This window comes from Loxodonta africana, chromosome 4 (assembly GCF_030014295.1).
Source record: "Loxodonta africana isolate mLoxAfr1 chromosome 4, mLoxAfr1.hap2, whole genome shotgun sequence".
In the NCBI taxonomy this organism is placed as follows: Eukaryota; Metazoa; Chordata; class Mammalia; order Proboscidea; family Elephantidae; genus Loxodonta; species Loxodonta africana.
In genome coordinates, this window is record NC_087345.1 from 109,949,295 (window position 1) to 109,972,139 (window position 22,845).

General features: G+C 36.7%; 1 protein-coding gene across 13 annotated transcripts in view; it reads right to left on the bottom strand.

The window, feature by feature from the left end:
- Positions 1 to 672: 672 nt before the first annotated feature.
- The window catches only part of CCDC91 (coiled-coil domain containing 91), a 449,582-nt gene continuing 427,409 nt past the window's right edge, over positions 673 to 22,845 (bottom strand). For all 13 annotated transcript variants that reach the window (XM_023555097.2, XM_003405370.4, XM_023555080.2 and 10 more), the window contains one exon: positions 673 to 1,380. In XM_023555097.2, the coding sequence (XP_023410865.1) occupies positions 1,270 to 1,380 (111 nt within the window). In that variant the 3' untranslated portion in view covers positions 673 to 1,269. The remainder of the gene's footprint in view (positions 1,381 to 22,845) is intronic.

Genomic DNA, 22,845 nt, shown 5'->3' on the forward strand with positions numbered 1-22,845 from the left:
TACATATATGTAAGCACCACTATACATGGATCTGGATATGGATATGGAAACCTTGGTGGCATAGTGGTTAAGAGCTATGGCTGCTAACCAAAAGGTTGGCAGTTCGAATCCACCAGGTGCTCCTTGGAAACTCTATGGGGCAGTTCTACTCTGTCCTATAGGATCACTATGAGTTGGAATCAACTCGATGACAATGGGTTTAGTTTTTTTTGGTTAATACATGGATATAGATGTTTGAACAAGAAAAATTTAAGGAAAAAAACCAAAAAACAAATTGTTTTTGAAGCTGTTTTTATTACACTGCAAAATCCCAGAAAAGTATAAAGACATGAAGTTGAAGCATTTCAAAAAAATAAGATAAAACATTTGCATACATTTTAATAACACTTTAGTTTTGATGTTTAAAATTCTCATGATGTCACATTGACTTACACTGCTCATTGTGAAGTACTGGAAAACTTTTTCATATTTCTTATATATGAACCTAAATTTCTAAAAATGGCTGAGTTATATTCTTTCTAGAGATCAAGTTCAAGGTTCTACTTATAAGAAAATTTACTTTGATTCATAGTGCCTTTGAAGAGCAGAAATATGAAATAAGCACATATCACAAATATGCCCCCTTTTAGTTTAAGTGGTAGATCAGATCAAGGTTGAATAAATATAATAATCTTTAGTGTTTTTTTTTTTAATTTAATGTATTATCTGTTTACAGGAGACCAATAAAAATACATTGATTTGGATGCAGAGAAGAGGTTTGATAATACCAGAATGATTCTCTATCATATCAGTGTTTTATATCCAAGTTATATATAGATAAATAGGTGATGTTGAAATTCATGCTATTTCTATCCTAAAAATCAAAAAAATGTATGATTACATTCTAGTGTCTTATCAAGAGTCATTATGAAACAATATTTGCTACTTTTGCCAAATTCAATATAATGGGTCACCGGTGGCAATAAAATTCACTTAATTAACTTTTAATTATGTGGCACTTTTCAGTGGTTTTGGGTCTTATACTTTCTGCTACTACTACCACCACCACTACTACTACTACTAAAATAATAGTAAAAGTGAATGAGAAAACAAAATAAATTACATCACTTGATAGTTCTTCCAATTATTGTTTTGGTTTATCCTTGAACTGGAATCACTTCTCCAAGATTTGGAAAGAAAACAAAAGCATTTTTATAGTTCACAACATGTATATTAAGAGGTGTAATGATTTTATCCATTACCAGTGTGGGTCAGCTTGTCAGGTTCTCTTTACTCAGTATCAACTGGTTCTGTAGCTATTAAAGCACTTAACTGTTTCTGGGCACAGGAGAGGAACAGTTCCAAACTGGACAGGCTTCGTTGGCGAATAACTTGATCAAGCTGTTGATTTTGTTGTGAAAGAGAGAAAGAGAGAAAGGGAGAGAGAAAAGAAACTTAGTTGAGGGACAAAGAATATTATTCCAGAGGAGTCCGCTTGAAAGGCCTTTTCAGATGATATGATTTAGAAAATTAAATAATGCATTAAACTGAATGAAAATTATGTCAATGTTTCCAGCCTATTACCTATAATAATAATTTTATAATTGATGTTGGCATTCAGTTATTGTAGAAATATCATTGATTTGAACAGAATGATTTCGGAAAATATAAGATAGTATAAAAATACCAGTTCTTAATGAAGGTACACATCAAACATTCACAAAGATCCTATAAATACCACAGATGCAAGTAACAAAAGAAATTCACAGTAAAGAAATAGCATGCACAGCGTCCAACAGAACAAATGGTATGCGAGTAAATCAACAATTTCCTGAAATTAGAAAAAAGTTCTTTTGTATCTTGTGCTTTCAGTGTTGTATCTAAGAATCCACTGCCAAAGCCAAGGTTATGAAGACTTACCCCTAAGAATTTTATAATTTTAGCTCATATATTTAGGTCACTGATTCATTTTGAGCAATTTTTGTATACAGTGTGAAGTACAAGTCTAATTTCATTCTTTTGCATGTGGAAATTCAGTTTTCCCAGAATCATTTGTTGAAGAGATTAATCTTTTCCCACTAAATACACTTGGCTGTCAAAAATCAAATAGCCATCGATGCACGAGTTTATTTCTGTACCCTCGATTTCATTGGTTTACATGTCTATCCTATGCCAGCACCACACTGTTTTGATTGCTGCAGTTTTAGAGTAAGTTTTGAAATCAGGACATTTGAGTCTTCCTAGTTTATTCTTCTTTTTCAAGACTGTCTTGGTATTTAAGCACCTTGCAATTCCACATGAATTTGAGGACTGGATTTCCCATTTCTTCAAAAACGGCTGTTGGAATTTTTACAGGGATTACACTGAATGTGTAAATTGCTTTGGGTAGTATTGGTACCTCAATGATTTTAAATCTTCCATTCCATGAATGAAAGATGTCTTTCTACTTATTTAGATCTTCTTTAACTTCTCTCAGAAATATTTTGTATTTATCAGTGTAAAAGTGTTTCACCTCCTTGGTTAGGCTTATTCCTAGATATTTTATTTATTTAGATGTTATTATAAATGGAAACATTTCTCTTTAAGAGAAGGAAATGATGCAATCAAAACTAAGGACAGTTATATTTGGAGGGTGGAGTTAGGCAGGCTAAGATGCATATACCCAGTTTGGATGTGGCTTCAAGGTGTTTGTTTTACTATTATGCTTCATAACTTATGTACACGTATCACAGACATTAGCTTTAACAACTCAAAGTCATTCAGAAACCCCACAGAACAGTCAAAAGGGTTCCATTAAAAACAAATTTGACCTAGTAGATTAGAATTCATGGATGTCATATAAAGGAGAAAGTTTTCTCCTTTTGAGGGCATATAACACAAACTCACAATGTGTCACAAACTTTCAACCTGTGATTTCTAGTTAGTAACATAACAATATGGATTTATGCATTCAGGATGAATATTCTATCATTAAAAAAAGCAAGGATATACACAAGGACAAAAAGTTTGATAAATTTTTACTTAAACATACCAAGCACTTCTCTTGGTTGAGTTAGAAGCTACTCTGGAATTAGTGACTATAAAGATGATCGACATACTGGCTTTGGGTTTAGGCAGCTGCCAAGACTCACTTCACATCTTTCACCACGTCTACCCAGAACTGACTGAAGGCAAAGATCCATTAAATAAATAAGAGCTCAACACCTGAAGAAGCTCCAAGGTGGTACTGGTACATTGTGAGTAGGCAAATAGAAAATGGGCCATCACAGGGCTGAAATTGTGACCCCATTTAGTGGGTGTTTCCCATACATGCAAGGGGTAATACTTGGGACTCTTCTAAGGATGTTGAATTCCTCTCTCTGAAACAAATATATCAAACTGATGTCCTTGGCAAATGCCTGAATTTCAACAGTTTCTGTTTTATTAGGTATGATCTTATTATCTTTTATTGAGGCAAAGAGAATCTTGGCAAAATATTCAACTTTTTGCCCCCTGAAGAGTGGGAATTGATTCTATTTGTGGCTTTCATTTCAAAGTGAATCAAAGATCTGTATTTCATGACATAATGCTGACAAATATTATGTCCAGGGTAGTGGTCAAACATTTTGGATATGGGATTTACAATCTCTTCCTAATAGTGCAGATATATCTACTTTCTTTTCCCTTCCATTTTCTGTTGTTTCAGCTGCTATTTAGGTCTTGCAGATACCTGAATAAAACCCTGGAAATTCTGAGGTATCTGAAATAAACACCTGGGCTTTATAAATCTTTTTTTTTCTCTTTGTCATCACTTCAGCTTGCTGGCATACTGCTGAAAGACATTTGGAAGTATAATACTTATTAAACGTTGATAATTTTAATAAGCTTTTTGGGGAAAAAAGAATGTATTACTTTCCAATAATTCCATGTATTAGATTTACCTTTCCATTAGCATTTCTTGCCACAGCAAAAGAAAAAGAAAACATCTGTAGACCTTAGCTCTCAATTCTCAGTCACCAAAATACAATGTGAAGGATGATGAACTTACACTGGTCTAAAGAGTCAAGTTTAAATCAAGTATAAACAAATCTGGTTTATTTTATTAGAGCTGTTTATTAAGAACACTATTTTCATTCTGGAAAATCTGACAAATTGTTTTTGGAATATATACATTTATGTATACACATGTGTCAATACTTAGTACTAACCGTGCTTTCAAAAACTTCTGTGCTTCTATTAACAAGATATACCAAGAAATGTGGATATATTAGATCTACCATTATCAATGTTACTCTTCTGGTATATTTTAAACCTATGCTTAAAAAATGATCTCATTTGTTTTTCAAAAAAGCTAGAATGGATATCCAGCAACTTCACTAATCAAAAGTGACTCACGCACAAATGGTATCGATTTAGTAATAATAGGCTTTGTCAATTCAGTTTTCACATTGACTGACAAGCTCTTTCATGGGCAGTGAAGAGAAGTCAAAGACGATGATCTGGAACTATAACTGCACAGGCAGATTTCCCAGTTAACATCACAGCACTGAGTAAGACTGTGTACCTTCTAATGATAAAGGAAATATTTCTTCAGTCTCTTGTTTATTGAAAATACTGCCCTTTTCATGTTGCTATTTGGACATGAATGCCTTTCTTTTTCTGATTTCATTATACACCGCCCCCCTGCAACACCACCCCGCTCCTGGCCAACCACATGCACATATACTCAAGCTGCTGTTTCTTTTATATGTTTTGAAATTGAGCCAGTCAATTATCAGTTGATCAATAAAAAGTCAAGGCTGCTCACTATTTGCTCATCATTACCCTAAGGCTTGGGTAAAAAAAGGATACAATATTGTCTCTGTCCCTAAAAGGTTTATGCATTTCTTAGAGAGACACATGTAACTGTTAAAGAATAATTAAGTGCTCAAATGTACAGTAAAGACTGAAGTCTTTAAATAAAGTCCAATGGAACATTAGAGAGAGGGAGAGGTCATGGTAGGAAAGTGCAGCAGAGTTCTCAGTGCTTCACAGTGGTAGGACTTCAACAGGCTCTTGGAGGATCAAAAGCATTTCCTTAGACACAGAAGGGCAAGTTGTGGAAGAAATTCCAGTAGACTGTTGTTGGGTGCTGTCAAGTCGATTCCAATTCATAGTGACCCCAGGTGACAGAAGAGAACTGTCCTATTGGGTTCTTGACAGTAATCTTTATGGGAACAGATCACCAGGTATTACTCCTACAAAGCCAACATTTTAGTTAGCAGCCGAGTGCTTAACCATTGTGCATTAGCAAGATCAAAACCAGAACTGTTCAGACACTGAGGGAAGAGACTTGAATTCAGTGGAGAAAGTCTGCTTAGGAATATTCATACATTTTTTTATTCACTTATTTATTAAATATTTATTTACCACCTACTATATGCCACAAGGAGCCCTGGTGATGCAAAGGTTAAGGAGCCCTGATGGTGCAAAGGAAAACCATCTTTGGTTAAACTCTCAGCCACTAACTGAAAGGTCGGTGGTTCGAACCCACCTAGTGGCTCTGGGGGAGGAAGATCTGGTGATCTGCTTCCATAAATATTATAGCCAAGAAAACTCTATAGGGCAGTTCTACTCTGTCACATGGGGTGACTATGAGTCAAAATTGACTTGATGGTACCTAACAACAATATATGCCAGGCACTGTTTTAGACACTAGAGATACAGTCATGAATAAGACAATTCTCTTATAGAATGTGTATTTTAGTTTGAGGAGAAATACAAACTAATACTCTTCATGAAGATACCAGTGCTATAAAGAAGAGCAAACAAGGTAAAGTGTTAGAGAAGGGAGAGAAATATTTTGGGTAGGGTGATTAGAAAAGAAACACTTGGAGAAGATGGTAATTAGGAGACTTGAAAGAAATAAGGGAAGAAGGGAGCCATGCAAAAACATCGGGAAAGAGAATTTCAGGGCAGATAGAACTTGGTTCAATCCAAACCAGTAAAACTAGAGCAAAATGAGCAAGAGGGAGATTGGTACAAGCGAGAAGCAGAGAAGTACACACAGGTCAAGGCATGTAGCTCCTGTACGTATGCAATGACTCTGGGATTCAATAGGAAGACACTGGAGAGTTTTGAGCAGACATGTTTTAAAAAATATTCCACTTGTTACTGTGTGAACAGACTATGAGGGGGCAAAAGTGGAAGAAGAAAAAACAATTAGGAGATTTTTAGTTTGGGAAAGATATAATGGGTGATGTTGACCAGATTGCTGGTAGTGGAAGCATAGGAAAAGGTCAGGTTTAGGATGTATTCTGAGATAAAGACAAGTTGAGTTGCTAAGGGATAGTTGTAAGAATCCAAGGAAAAGAGAAGTCTGGTGTGACTCTTAGCAGAATGGTACTTTTTACTGTGATGGGAAAGACTGGAGCAGGAATGAGTTGGCCAGGGGGAAAAGTGGAGCTGTTATTTGGACATGGCAAGTTTGTAATCCTATCAAACATACTGGATATCTGATATGGACACAAGTGTCTGCAATTCAGGGGACAGGTCTGGGCTGGAGATACAAATCTGGAAATCGTCTGCATATAGGAGGCATTTAAAGCATAGATGAGATTACCTAGGGATAAATGTAGATAAAAGAGAAGAGGTCAGAGGACTCGGTCTTGGGGTATACTAACACATGATCTGGCAGAGGAACGGTGGGAAATGGCATTTGACAGAGAATTATTTTCTAGATCGTTGAAGCCCTTATATACCAAAGTAGTGTTTCCCACAATGTGTTCCACAAAACACCATTTTTGTGCAGCGTAAGTTCTGTCCAAAAAAAAAAGGCTTTATAGTCAAGTACATTTGGGAAATGCAGGATTGAAAATGTTTCCTTTTTATAATAAGCACTATGAATGGCTAAAATGACTATAATATAGGTAATCTTCTCAAACTTTTTAAACCTTGGAATTGTGTATGTATGTTACGGGTAAAGCATACTTTGGAAAATACATATTCATTTCTTTTGAGAACTTCTAGACTCAAAACAAATTACAAATACAAGAGAGAAGTCTACATGGATTCAGTTATTTGCCTGAATAACAATAATGGAATTTTAAAGGTAAGAGATTTTATATCTGCTTAGACTAACAGCTACATTTTTTATTGTAGTTTAGATGAAGGTTTACAGAAATATTAGTTTCTCATTAAACAATTAATACACATTATTTCGTGACACTGGTTGCCAACCCCATGACATGTTAACACTCCCCGCTTCGACCTTCGGTTCCCCACTCCTAGCTTTCCTGTCCCCTCCTGCCTTCTCATCCTTGCCCCTGGACTGGTGTGCCCATTTAGTTTCGTTTTGTTTTATGGGCCTGTCTAATCTTTGGCTGAAGGGTGAGCCTCGGGAGTGACTTCAGCACTGAGTTAAAAGGGTGTCCAGGGGCCACACTCTCAAGATTTCTCCAGTCTCTGTCAGGCCAGTAAGTCTGGTCTTTTGTGTGTGTGTGTGTGTGTGTGTGTGTGTGAGTTAGAATTTTGTTCTACATTTTTCTCCAGCTCTGTCAGGACCCTCTATCGTTATTCTTGTCAGAGCAGTGGTGGTGGTAGCCAGGCACCATTCAGTTGTACTGGACTCAGTCTGCTGGAGGCCGTGGCAGTTATAGTCCATTAGCCCTTTGGACTAATCTTTCCTTTTTGTCTTTAGTTTTATTCATTCTCCCTTGCTGATGAAGGGGTGAGACAAGTATCTTAGATGGCCGCTCACAGGCTTTTAAGACCCCGGACACTACTCACCAAAGTAGAATGTAAAACATTTTCTTTATAAATTATGTTATGCCAATTGAGCTAGATGTTCCCACAGACCATGGTCCCCACAGTCCTCAGCCCAGTAATTCAGTCCCTCAGGGAGTTTGGATGTGTCTGTAGAGCTTCCATGACCTTGCCTTGTACTGGCTTCTCCAGTATTGTGTACTGTCCTACCCTTCACCAAAGTTACCACTTATCTATTGTCTATTTCGTGTTTTTCCATTCCCACTCCTCCCCTCCCTCATAACCATCAAAGATTGTTTCTTTTTGTGTGTAAACCTTTTCATGAGTTTTCTCAGTAGTAGTCTCATACAATCTGTTCTTTTGTGACTGACTTATTTCACTCAGCATAATGCCCTCCAGATTCATCCATATTGTGAGATGCTTTGCAGATTCATCACTGGTTCTTTATTGTTGTGTAGTACTCCATTGTGTGCATGTGCCATAGTTTGTTTATCCATTCATCTGTTGATGGACATCTAAGCTCTTTCCACCTTTTTGCTATTGTGAACAATGCTGCAAGGAACAAGGGTGTGCATATGTCTATTCATGTGACGGTTCTTATTTCTCTAGCATATATTCCTAAGAGTGGATTGCTGGATCATATGGTATTTCTATTACTAGCTTTCTAAAGAAGTGCCATATCATTTTCCAAAATGGTTGTACCATTTTGCATTCCCACCAGCACTGCATAATAGTTTCAATCTCCTGGCAGCCTCTCCAACATCTGTTATTTTCTGTTTTTTGATTCGTGCCAGTAATGCCAGGGTGAGATGGTATCTCATTGCAGTTTTGATTTGCATTCCTCTAATGGCTAGTGATCAGGAGCATTTCCTCATGTGTCTATTAGTCACCTGAATGTCTACTTTGGTGAAGTGTCTGTTAATTTCCTTTGCCCGTTTTTTAATTGGATTATTTTTCTTTTTGTTGTAGAGGTGTTGAAATTTCCTGCAGATTTTACAGACTAGACCTTTGTTGAACTTGTAATAGCCAAAATTGTTTTCCCAGTCTGTAGGTTCTCTTTTACTCTTTTGGTGAAGTCTTTTGATGAGCATAAGTGTTCAACTTTAAGAAGATCCCAGTTATCTAGCTTATCTTCTGGAATTTGTGTGTTGTTAGTTATGGTTTGTATCCTGTTAATGCCATGTATTAGGGCCTCTAGTGTTGATCCCATTTTTAATTCTATGATCTTCATAGTTTTTGGTTTTATATTTAGGTCTTTGATCCATTTTGAATTAGTTTTTATGTTTGATGTGAGGTATGGGTCCTGTTTCATTTTTTTGCAGATGGACATCCAGTTTTGCTAGCACCATTTGTTAAAAAGACTGTCTTTTCCCCACCTGATGGACTTTGGGCCCTTGTCGAAGATCAGGTGACCGTAGGTGGATGGATTCACATCTGGGTTCTCAATTCTGTTCCTCCATTGGTCAATGTATCTGTTGTTGTACCAGTACCAGGCTGTTTTGACTGCTGTAGCTGTACAGTAAGTTCTGAGGTCAGGCAGTGTGAATTCTCCTACATTCTTCTTCTTCTTCAATAGTGCTTTACTTATCTGGGGCCTCTTCCCTTTCCATATAAAGTTAATGACACCACATCTTTAAAGAATATTGTTGGTATTTGAATTGGCATTGTACGGTATTTAGCTATTTACTCCGCTTTTTGTTTTGACCTTCAACAATTTAAATTGTCTTATTAATTTTTATTACTATTATTATTTTTTTATTATTAATTTTAGTCTTGTTTGGAAGTGGAAGAAAGAATTATATGACCTCTTGGGTTTGTGTCTTAACACACTACCTTAACATTCTGAAATGACTGGTATTTTGTCTTACGTATTTCGATCCACAAAAACAGGAAAGGGGCTGTCCACAAGTTTTATTTCTTGAGTTCTCTGCACACATATATTCATACTGATTTTATAGTATATGATGGATAATCCCGTGATACTGGATTAAATCTGATCTTTTCTTGTTCTGACAATGTTGTTGCTAGCTCTTGATTGGAAGTGCTTACTACCTGCTAGGCACATGTGAGCCTCTTTATGTGCTGTATTATCTATTCCTGTGTGACCAATCACTCTAATTTTAATGGCTTAAAACAAAAATATAACAAATTATTTATCATTTCATAGTTTATGTGGGTCAGGAAACTGGGTACTACTTAACTGAGTGACTCTGGCTCAATGTCCCTACGCGTTTGCAAACAAATTGTCAGCTGGGGCTGCAATCATCTTAAAGTTTGAATGGGTTAGGATCCACTTCCAAGCTCACTGAAGTGGTGTGGCTGTCAAGAGGCTCCAGAACATCCACTTCCATTCTAGCTAATGTGAGCCTCTCTACCTGGCTGTCTAGTGATATGGCAGCTGGCTTCCCTCCAAGCAAAGTATACAAGAGAGAATGAGATAAAGCAAATCTCACCAAGACAGCACTCAAGGAGAGGGATGGCATAAGAATAGAGGAATATCAGGAGACATCTACTATACCTGTATTATCTTGTTTTATTCTCTTGATACCTCTATGAAGCAGGCCACTGAGACTTAGAGAGGTTATAACTTGCCCAAGTGGCAGGGCTAAGATTCAAATCCAGGTGTGTATAACCTAAACCTATTCTCTATACTGCATTGCCTTCTCAGGTAAGAATTTCAGTTATGGCTGGGGGCTTTGGCATAATATCTGTTTTGCTATAAACTTGTAAGGATATCTTGCATTACATACATTAGTGCAAAAACCTGTCAAGGTACCAAAACCCCTGTAGGTACAAACATTAAACCATGTAATTATCTTCTCTTCATAAACAATAGGTTCGGCAAGGTTTCTATTATATTAACACACAAATGGCTCTCTGAAACAGAAGTATTTAAAGAAAATCTGGCACATTAAACGCATCATATAAGGAGTCATTGCCTCAAAGAACCTGTAAATCTCAGTGGCTGTATATAAAAACAATAGTCTACTTCCTTCCAGGTATATAAACAAGAGAAAGGAGAAACATTTAGAAAGGCAATATGTGGTTCAGATCTTACCTTGTGGTGCTTCAAGGCCCGAACCATCTTGCCTACTTTCACATTTGCCTACTGATAAACTGGCTAAGCACTCCAGTATAAGCTTCTCCAGAGCTGTGATACGGATCTCATTCACACTGGGAAACCTCAGTATCCAAAATTAAACCAATGGAACAAACTACCATTTAATCAAATGGAAGTTAGTGTGAATAGACTTTTTTTTCCTCTCTTTTTGAATAACTAGGGCTGTCCTTCCTCATCATTCAGGACTTTATGGTGTGTATTTGATCACTGAAGCCTTAAAAAAAACAAAAAAACAAAAAAAACCATCTGTCTGGCACATCTTTAAAACAGATTTATCCTACTGAGGGAACCAAGTGGGAAAACGCCTTGTCGGTCCTCTTAAAATCCCTGCTGCTTCCCAGCTGGGTCTAGGAATGTAAGAAAACCCCAACCTTCTTCGTTCTTGTAAACAAAAAAAGGTTTGCTTTCAATTCAGAAAGCTAAACTTGGATGTTATTGCCTAAAAATGGCAAAACACCTGTTCAAATAGGAAATGCTGAAAAATAATTTACTAAACAAATACCAAAGAGAAGATATTCAAAGTCAGGGATTATGGCAAAGCTTGCCAGTTGCCTCTCTAATATTCATTTTTCTTTCTTCCTTACCAACAGAATTCATATTTAATTCTAGGAACAATGTGCCTATTCTCAAGATATCATTCCCAAGGCTTCTGTCCAACTAGGGGTAGCCAAAGAGATGTGAATGAAGTTACTGGGTAGGGTCTCCAAGAGAGCTCCTTAAAAGTGGGAGAGATGCCTGTTCTAAATTATTTTCCCTTTTTGTTCCTTGTATGTTTCTTTCCTCCCCCGACAAATGTGCTTGCTGGAGCTTGGGCAGTCATTTTGTAGCCTTAGTGATATAAGATGGTGCTAAGGGTAAAAAAAGCACAAACACTGAAAGATCCTGGATTCTTTATAACTTTGTTAAGCTTCCATACTAGCTCTGAATTGCTTACCTGTGGACCTGTGTATACCATTGTTATTTTTAGTGTCTGTTAATTTATAAGAGGAAAATATAAATTCCAAGTGATAAAGGCACCAAATTTACAGTACACATGCGATATTGCAACAGAAACATTTACTTTTTATAGTACAAATTCAAGAACATGGATGTTAAATAACTGAGACTGAAATTTCTGGAAAATTAGGAATTTTAATTCCGGGGCTGAAAAACAATGAATGGAATAGTTTAAGAATCTACGAGTGCTAAAAAATAAAAATAAAATAATCATAATTATTAGGGTATGCTGATCACCTGAACATACAGGTTTGCAAGAAAATTTATGTTTCATTTGTATTGGCAAGTTCTTTTTTCTCTGTCTCTGGTAAACAGAGTATTTGCATCCACAAGCTGGAAGAATGAACAGAAAAACTAAAAAGGTTAAAAAAAAAACACACATCATGGGGATGGACTGAAACTATAGCAGTGAAAGTCTGTCTAAGCAAACTATTATGTCTGGAAAGAACTATAAGGTTTCTATTCAACTTAATAATTACGGAAACTCCAGGCTGATTCTGCAGAACAACTTCGATAAGCAGCTGGCTTCCCTCAAAGCCATATATAGGGCATGTATATATTTGTATGGAATCTCCATCAGTTTCTCTCTCATTAATTGATGCTTATTTGCCATTCACCATGATTTTTAACAGCACATATATTTTAAATTGCCACAAATCACTTACATAACAAAGAAGTTTTAAAATTAAGAAATAATTTAAGACAGTAGATAAAACCAAGACATTCTGTCCAAAACCATGCAGTTAAGATAACTCATCCCAACAACAATAGCATCAGTAACACTGTAAGTGAACTTACTACATGCCAGGCAATGTTCTAAACATTTTACAAGTGCTAACTCATGTAATTCTCATCACAATCCTTTGGGAAGTAGGTATTACTGTTATTTCTATTTTATAGATGAACAAACTGTGGCCTAGATGGGTTAAAGTACTTGCCTGGGTGCCCAGGTTTACACATCTAATAAAAATAACAAAGCCAGATTTGAATCCAGGAGGTCTAACTAAAAAAGTCCACAATCTTAATCGCATGCTATACTTCTCACTAAGATGAAAAGTATTCTTGTGATATGGTACAGTGTTAATGCTAAAAGACTTTTTCCATAAAATGGGACAATCTAGTAATGATAAGCGCAAATGAAAACAAGGAAAAACCAACTGTCTTTCTGTCCCTTCCTTTTAAAATCTGTGCAGTATTTGCAAAGCACAGTTGGTAGCATATCAGCCACAAATTCCATAAATTGATGGTCCATTACCCAGAGGCATTTCTGAGGCTGACATAAATGCTATTATGTAACTTTTGTTTCTATTCCAGTCATTCTCTTTCTTGTCAACTAAGTAGCATTCATCGACCTTACTTGCTTTTTATGCATCCCAAACAAGCAATAGTTGTAAACCAGAATTTCTCTTTGCCATGTTTCTGCATTCTAAGATACTACCTCAATTAATTAAAAAATCTCCATTTAAAATTAATTCTGCACATTCTATTGATGAGAAGGGTTCAGAGGAAAATATGGCAGTAATTGAAAATGTTTTATTTAGCCAATCTTTACTAAACTTGATTACTAATGCATTAGAGCTAGGAAGTGAGATTAATGAGGGCAAAAATAGTTTTCTTTAAAAAAAAGTTCCTAATTGCAAACTGCAATTGGGATGCCCCTGAAATACCATATAAACTACCCACATAGCCTCAAGAGACCTGCTCTTTCTCTGCTGCACAGTGCACTCCCATGAGGACCCAATTAATCAAGCAATGCAGCCTTGAAATGAACGCATTGAAACTTTTTTTTTTCTTCTGTGTTTCAATGCAAAGAAATGACATTATCGAAGGAATGGAAGGATCAAGTAATCTAAATGGTGTGTGGTGAATCAAATGCAGACTATTATCATAGAAATTTCATGGGTATGACCTATCCAAATGACTCACCACCTCATCTACTATATAGGTGTCACTATGCCTGGATGAAAAATAAAGACGGTTTTGCAGATTTAGTTCCAGATTTCTCTAAATAAGAGACTTTTTTTTTTTATGCCTGGATGAAAAATAAAGATGGTTTTGCAGATTTAGTTCCAGATTTCTCTAAATAAGAGACATTATGAAGTTTAAAGCCATCAGGAAATACCAAGACAGCTACACCGAATATAACCATACACATTAAAAATCTGTGAAATTTAACCATGCCAAACTAGAGGTCTAATTATGCTTTCTGAACACTTGGAGATTCTGCCTAGTTTGCTATGAAAATCTAGCAGCCAGGAGCTATATGGAGGTCTCATAGCTCTTCATTTCTTTAAAGAAAACATCAAATTACATTTTTTAATTTATGGTAGCATATACAGAAATAACGAGCCCTGGTGATGCAGTGGTTAAGCAGCTGCTTGCTAACTGAAAGGTCGGGAGTTTGAATTCACAAGTGGCTCGGTGGGAGAAAGATTTAGCAATCTATTTAAAGACCGTAGCTTTGGAAACCCTATGGAGCAGTTCTACTCTGCTCTATGGGTTGTTATGAGTCAGAATTGACTTGAGGGCAATGAGGTATATATACAAACTTTACCATAAAAAATAGTATATAGTATTTTTGCTAATAGGAGAGCTTTAGGTACAACTGATTTAAGTGTCCAGCCTTGCCTGGGATGGTTAGGTAAGAAAGAAATGAGGGAAGGTAAGGATAATGGTTAAAGAGTAAAATTACCACACTGATGTGGACCTCTGAAACCTCTCCAAAAGTGGTTTTTCTCAAATGAGTATTAAAGCTGGGATTCCCAAAAGTTCATTAATTCATGGCTTAGTCTAAAATTTACCAATCTGGTACTTATTTTCTAAGGAGTCTTTGAATTATAGTTAAGAAAAGACATGTTTAAATCTTGCATAGTTAAGATTGACAGGAGAAGGACTGAGGCTTTTAGAGTGTCATGAATAGTTTCTACGTGTATCCTGTAGAGAGGAAACAAAACTACAAGTGCTCAATTTGATTGAGGGACCATTTGGAACAATCATCAAATAGTGGAATAAAGCTGAACAAAGCAAAGAAAGCTAACTGACATTTCTTTGCTTTCTAGGACTTGTATATAACTCTAATTTCACACACACACACACACACACACACACACAAATGTGGAAATAATGGTGTTTGGACTCAGCATTTCTTCCTTTATTTTACCAGGTTTGTTTAATACTTTCAAAGGAAGTCCCAAAAGTAGAATGGAAAGTAAACACCGACTAAACTATCATCATTACCCTATTTTACAGATGAGAATTATAATTTGAAACTGGACTATATGAAGAAGAATGCAGCACCAGGATTGCAGGAAGACTCATTAACAACCTTCGATAAGCAGATGACACAACTTTGCTTGCTGAAAGTGAAGAACACTTAAAGTACTACAGCTTTCAGTATGAATTACACCTCAACATAAAGAAAACAAAAATCTTCAAAACTGGACCAATAAACAACTCATGATAAATGGGGAAAAGATTGAAGTTGTCAAGGATTTCATTTTACTTGGATCCACAATAAATGCCCAGCAGTCGAGAAATCAAAAAACACACTGCACTGGACAAATCTGCTGCAAAAGACCTCTTTTAAGCGTTAAAAGGCAAAGATGTTACTTTGACAACTAAGGTGTGCCTGACCCAAGCCACACATATGCATGCGAAAGCTGGACAGTGAACAAGGAAGACCAAAGAGAACTGACTCATTAGAATTGTGGTGCTGGCAAAGGATACTGAATATACCATTGACTGCCAGAAGAAAGAACAAATCTGTCTTGGAAAAAGTACAGCCAGAATGCTCCTTAGAAGCAGGTATTTTGGACATGTTATCAGGAGGTACCTGTCCCTAGGAAAGGACATGATGTTTGGTAAAGTAGAGGGTCAGCGAAAAAGAAGAAGATCCTCAACGAAATGGATTGACGCAGTGGCTGCAATAATGGGCTTAAACAAAGCAATGATTGTGAGGATGGCACAGGACAGGGGAGTGTCGGTCCTGCATGAGCTGGGACTGGCAGGAGCTGGAACCGACTCCACGGCACCTAACAACCACAGATGAGAAAATTAAAACATAAAAAAGTTTCATGCCTAAGAATCAGTGGTAAAACCATATTTAGAACATGTGAGTTCTGACTCCGGAGTCTAATGTCATCATGTGCTGCAAAGCTTTTATGATAGAATATGATGATGTAATAAAAATAATATTTGTAGGGAGGTTGTCTTTCTAAATCAACTTAAGTTGTGTAGGAAGAATTAATAAACAGCACAAGTACTATTCAGATTCTAAAAAATATTGTCTTAGTCATCTAGCACTGCTATAACAGAAATACCACAAGTGGATGGCTTTAACAAAGAGAAATTTATTTTCTCACAGTTTAGTAGGCTAGAAGTCCAAATGCAGGGTGTCAGTTCCGGGGGAAGGCTTTTTCTCCCTGTTGGCTCTGAAGGAAGGTCCTTGTCATCAATCTTCCCCTGGACTAGGAGCTTCTCCATGCAGGAACCCTGGGTCCAAAGGATGTGTGTGCTCTGTCCCCAGTGCTTCTTTCTTGGTGGTATGAGGCTCCCCCTTTCTGCTTGCTTACCTTTCATCTCTTGTAAGATAAATGGTGGTGCAGGCCACACTCCAGGGAAACTCCCTGTACATTGGATCAGGGATGTGACCTTAGTAAAGGTGTTACAATCTCACCCTAATCCTTTTTAACATTAACTTACAATCACAAAATGGAGGACAACCACACAATACTGGGAATCAGGGCCTAACCAAGTCGACACATATTTTGGAGGGACACAGAATTCAATACATGACACACATAAAAGTACAAGAATAACAAAAACATTTGATTAGAATATTATTTCAAAATATCCGTATGTGATAAGGACAACAAAGTACTTCTGTTGCCCAAATCAAACAGTGAAGCTATTAGAAAGGCTAGGGAAACACTTTTTACCTAAAACCAAAGCAAATCAAACCCATTACTGTTGAGTCAATTCCAACTCATAGTGACTATGATGGTTTAGATTGTGTGTCAACTTGGCTGAGCCATGATTCTCAGTGTTTTGGTAGTCGTATAATGTTGTCATCACTTCCCTATTGAAATTTGATATATGATCACCTCCATGATCAAATCTGCTGTGACTAGCCAATCAATTGAAAGGGAGTTTCCTTGGGTGTGTGTCCTGCATCTGAATACAAGTGGGCGTTCTGGCTTTTGCCTGCTCTGGATCCTGCAGCTGGCTCCTGTTCGTCTGACCTTCAGTTCTTGGGACTTGAGCTAGCAGCTTACCTGCAGTCTTGCCTGCCAAGCATGGGATTTGTCCATCTTCATGGAGCAAGAACCCTTGTCTCCAACCTGCCAATCTTGGGTTCGCCAGCCTCTGCAACTACGTGAATCAGCAGAAACCTTGAGGTCTTGTCTCCCGATCTTGGGATTCATTGATTTTCACAGCCTGTGAGCAAGAGCCCTGCTCTGCAACCTACTGATCTTGGGATCATCAGCCCCTGTGGCTACGTGATCAGGAGAAGCCTCTATTCCTGATCCATGGACTTGGGAGGTTCCAGCCTTTACAACTGCATGAGCCATTTCCTTGATACAAACCTCTCTATAGATATGTTTATACACTTTACTGGTTTTGCTTCTCTAGGGAACCTGGCCTAAGACAATAACCCTACAGGACAGAGCAGAACTGCCCCATAGAGTTTCCAAGGAGCAGCTGGTGGATTCAAACTGCTGACCTTTTGGTTAGCAGCCAAGTTCTTAACCACTGCCCCATCAGATCTCCTGTCAGCTTGAAAAAAAAAATCATAGCAACACGACATTTTAAAACCTGGTTCTCATTACTCTGCTATTTTATCCAAAAAGGCAGGAGAAAGAGCATAATAAATAAATACTAAGAATTTTTTAAATCACTGTATTTTCTCTATTATTGAGCTCATATAAAGGGAACCATGTAATTTTTTAATTACACACATCTTAATCTTTGGTAAGCAAAGAAGAGGAAGTAGAGAAATGTATTTACTGCATAACCAAAATATGAAAACAATAGTTACCAAAAACAAACACTTTAAGTGCGACTTACTGATAAATTTATTTAACGATAAATTACTTGACAAATGGTCAAAACCACAGAGGTTAGTCTGATGGTAAATCTTCAAAAGACAGTGTATATTTTACAGACAAGCAAACTACTGCTAGAAAATGAAATGAACAAATTTAATGTAAAAATAAGGACCATTTGCTTTGGAAACTTGCTCCTAATGAAGAGACTGAAGATGCCTGATTTTGAATACAAATAAGCCAAGGGCAATTCTACAAATCACAAAAAAGTGGAAAACAGACTCAATGAAAATATTCTAAAATAGAATTTTACTATAATTAAAAGCAGGCAACATGATTACAGCTTCTTGTACACATGAGTTTTGCTTAGAAACTATGAATGATAAATATTAAAGAAATGCACTGATATAATTCACCAGATCAAATATGGCATTGGGGCTATAACTAATCAATGGTGTTCAAAATTTGACATACTATAATCAAATATTAACTATAGTAACTTCTTGGTAGGTATTTAATAAAGGTCTGTTGAATACATGAATGTTACTGATCCATGTTCTTTGAGAAGTTCTTTGAAGTTTCATAGTTATAAATGGAATCTCCAGTACACTATACTTGTTGATATTATAAATAGAACAGTTACTCTTTTAGATGTTTCAACATTATTACCCATTTAAAAATATAGAAACACACTCTTCTTTAAAACCTGAAAATTTTACATTGTTCCTTCTCTTTCCTTAAACTTTTACAACCTTCCCAGCCTCCCTCCAATGTTTTATGTTTAGTGCAGCAAAACTAGATGGTGCCTGGCTACCACCACTGACTATTCTGCCAGGGATCACAATAGAGGGTCCTGGACAGAGGTGGAGAAAAACGTAGAACAAAATTCTAACTCACGAAAAAAAGACCAAACTTACTGGTCTGACAGAGACGGGAGAAACCCTGAGAGTATGGCCCCTGGACACCCTTATAGCTCAATAATGAAGTCACTCCTGAGGTTCAACATTCAGCCAAGGATTAGACACATCCAGAAAACAAAACATGACTCAATAGTCACGCTGACCCAGGGACAAGGACAAGAAGGCAGGAGGGGACAGGAAAGCTGGTAATGGGGAACCCAAGGTCAAGAAGGGGATACTGTTGACATGTCATGGGGTTGGCAACCAATGTCACAAAACAGTACGTGTGTTGTTTAATGAGAAACTAGTTTGCTTTGTAAACCTTCATCTAAATTACAATAAAAAATGTTTTATGTTTAAAACTCTTACTGATTACCCTATCTTATTTCTCTTGGTGGTGCAGCAGTTAAGAGCTCAGCTGCTAAACAAAAGGTCAGCAGTTCAAACCCACCAGCTGCTCTTGGAAACCCTATGGGGCAGTTCTACTCTGTCCTATAGGGTTGCTATGAGTCAGAATCGACTCAACAGCAATGGATTTTTTTTTTTTTTTTGGTGTGTGCATGTGTGTGCTTTATATAAAAAGCCGTTGAGTTGATTCCGACTCATAGGGACCCTACAGGACAGAGTAGAACTGCCCCATAGGGTTTCCAAGGAGCAGCTGGTGGATTTGAACTGCACGCACACAGAAAAATATAATTAAAAAAATAATTGCTATGACCATAAATCCACTGATTCCTTCTAGGGATTAAATTATAATTTTTAAATTTCCTTTAATGATGAGATTAGATATTACACTAATTAAGGACCGCTCAATTATAAGTCTATATTTTACTAGACATATCAGCAGCATTTGATAAAGATATTCATATCTCCATCTAAAGTACTTTTTTTCCTTCTTCTTGGGTCATCACCTTTTGGCTTCATTTCCCAATAGCCTTCCCCTTGCTCACTTTGCACCTGACAGCTTTCTTTCTGGACTATCTTCAAATATAACCAAGTTCTCTCCTACATCAAGGCCTCTATACTTAGTGTTCCTCTTATTTGTAATAATCTTCTTCTAAGTGGCTATATGACGTGGTCACTCTACATTTTAGTCTCTTCTCAAATGCCAACTTGATTCATCACTGAGGCCTTTTCTCACTTACCCTTGCTCTCCGTATGCATCACTAAATCTTTAACCTGCTCCTTCCTAGCTGTATTACCATCCCAAAATATCATACATTTGTTTGCTACCAGTTCCACACTCCAGTAAAAATACTTTCCTTAAGAAAATTCTCTATATAATAAAATGTGCAAAGATCTGTAGTTAAAAAACTAAAAGGTAAGAACATGATCAGAATTTCTCAATCTGAAAGATCTGAAAACTCAAGGCTTTTGTTGCAATATTGAAGGATTATATTGGCAAAAAATTAAATCACGCAGCAAGCAACAAAAGAAGATGGAAGAAATACACAGAGTCACTGTATCGAAAAGAATTGGCTGACATCTAACCATTTCAGGAGGTAGCATATGATCAAGAACCGATGCTACTAAAGGAAGAAGTCTAAGCTGCACTGAAGGCACTGAAGAAAAACAAAGCTCCAGAAATTGAGGGAATACCAATTGAGATACCTGAACAAACAGGTGAAATGCTGGAAGCACTTACTCATCTGTGTCAAGAAATTTGGAAGAAGCTACCTGACCAACTGACTGGAAGAGACCCACATTGGTGCCCTTTCCAAAGAATGGTAATCAAACCAAACGTAGAAACTATCAAATAATATCATTAGTATCACAGGCTAGCAAAATTTTGCTGAAGATAATTGAAAAATAGCTTCAGCCATACACTGGCAGGGAACTGCCAGAAGAGGATGTGGAATGAGGGATATTACAGTTGATGTCAGGGGGATCGTGTCTGAATGTAGAGAATACCAGGAGTATCTGACTGTGTGGATCGTAACAAATTACAGATAACATTGTAAAGAATGAGAATTCCAGAACACTTAATTGTACTTATGTAGAACCTGTACATGGGTCAAAAGGCAACTGTTTGAACAGAACTAGGAGATATTGAGTGGTTTAAAACTGGAAAAGGTGTGCAGTAGGGTTGTATTCTTTCACTTTACTTCTTCAATCTGTATGCTGAACAAATAATCTGAGAGACTGGACTATATGAAGGAGAACATGACATCAGGATTGGAGAAAATTCATTAACAACCTGTAGAACGCAGATGAAATAACCCTGCTTGACAAAAGTAAAGGCAACTTGAAGCACTTATTAAGATCAAAGACTACGGTGTTCAAGATGGATTACACCTGAACATAAAGAAAATAAAATCCTCAAAACTGGACCAGTAAACAACATTACAAAAAATGAGGAAAAATTGAAGTCAGGGATTTCATTCTACTAGAACTAACAATCAATGCCCACGGAAGCGGCAGTCAAGAAATTGAACAACGTATTGCATTGGGCAAATCTGCTGCAAAAGATCTCTTTAAAGAGTTGAAAAAGCAAAGATGTCACTTTGAAGACTAAAGTGTGCCCAACCCAAGCCATGGACTTTTCAATTACCTCATAGGCACGCAAAATGTTGGATGCAAAATGTTGGACAATGTAAAGGATGACGAAGAACTGACGTATTTGAGCTGTGGTGTTGGTGAAGACTATCAGATATACCATGGATTGCCAAAAGAATGAAGAAACTGTCTTGGAGCAAATACAGCTAGCATGCTGCTTAGAAGTGAGGATGGTGAGACTTTGTTTTGCTTACCTTGGACATGTTATCAGGAAAGACTATCACTAAAAAAGGACATGTTTTATAAAGTGGAGGGTCAGCGAAAATGAGGGAAACCTTCCATGAGATGAATTGACATGGTGACTATAACAATGGGCTTAAAAATACCAAAGATTGTAAGGACCTTGCAGGACCATACGATGTCTTGTTCTGTTATACATAAGGTTAGCATGAGTTGGAGCCAACTCAACAGCAACTAGCAACAACATCAGCAACAAGAAAATCTCAAGAAAACAGGGATTCTGATTTATTTACTTCTGTATCTCCAAGGTCTAGAGCAACAACAGCCACATAGTAGAGGCTGATGAAATATTTGCTGAATATATTTTGAATAAAGAAAGAACAAAAATAGAAGATATAATTGCTAAATTATTTTTTCTTTTACACTGCCGACTGTATTTTATTTTTAAAAAAGTAATACATTTTCAAAATTTTCAAGAGACAAATGGTATTTTTACCTTCAAAAGTATAATGTGTATAACAAACTTAAAAAGATTACAAGAAATTACAAATTATTTGATAAAGTACTCAGTATTCCAGTGATGATACCTTTTACATTTCCATTATCTATTAATAAAATGGTCCCTGGGTGATTCAAAGGTTTCGTGGTTCTAACCCACTCAGTGGCACTATGGAAGAAAGGCTTGGCAATCTGCTTCTGTAAAGATTATAGCCAAGAAAACCTGATGGCGCTTGGTTCTACTCTGTAATACATAGGGTTGCCATGAGTCAGAATCGACTGGACATCAATGGGTTTGGTTTTTTGGTTTATTAATAAAACACAATATCATATGAAATACCGATTTGCATCACTAAATAATAAGTAGCTGACTGACTTTATTTTTATTGTACACAGATATAATCAACATGAGTGGGAGGGAAAAAATCTAAGAATAATAGTTTATAAAATTATTTGAAAATTATATACATTTTGGAATTTATAACAAAACAATAAAGTTAGAAATTTGGGAAGTTTCTTAATTTCTATCCCTGTAAATTGTTACTTATTGAGGATCCTTGATTTTCCAAACTTTGTTCAAAAAAACCTAGTTAATGCAGAAGAGCTCTAGCCTAATTTCTTTATGGTCTTGCCGATTTTGTGCTTCTAAAACTGGAAGAACATGTTGAACTCTCTGAAAAGTACATAAGATGGTATTCTAGATTACTCCATCAGTCTGGATAACATTCTGAATCCTAAAAGAGCCTGGAATCTCAATGAATGCTTACTTGGAGTGGTCTCTGGATCCATGAGCTCTGCTTATTTCAGCAACTTTCTGATTAACCAGCCCTCTGGTCACTCCACTATGTGT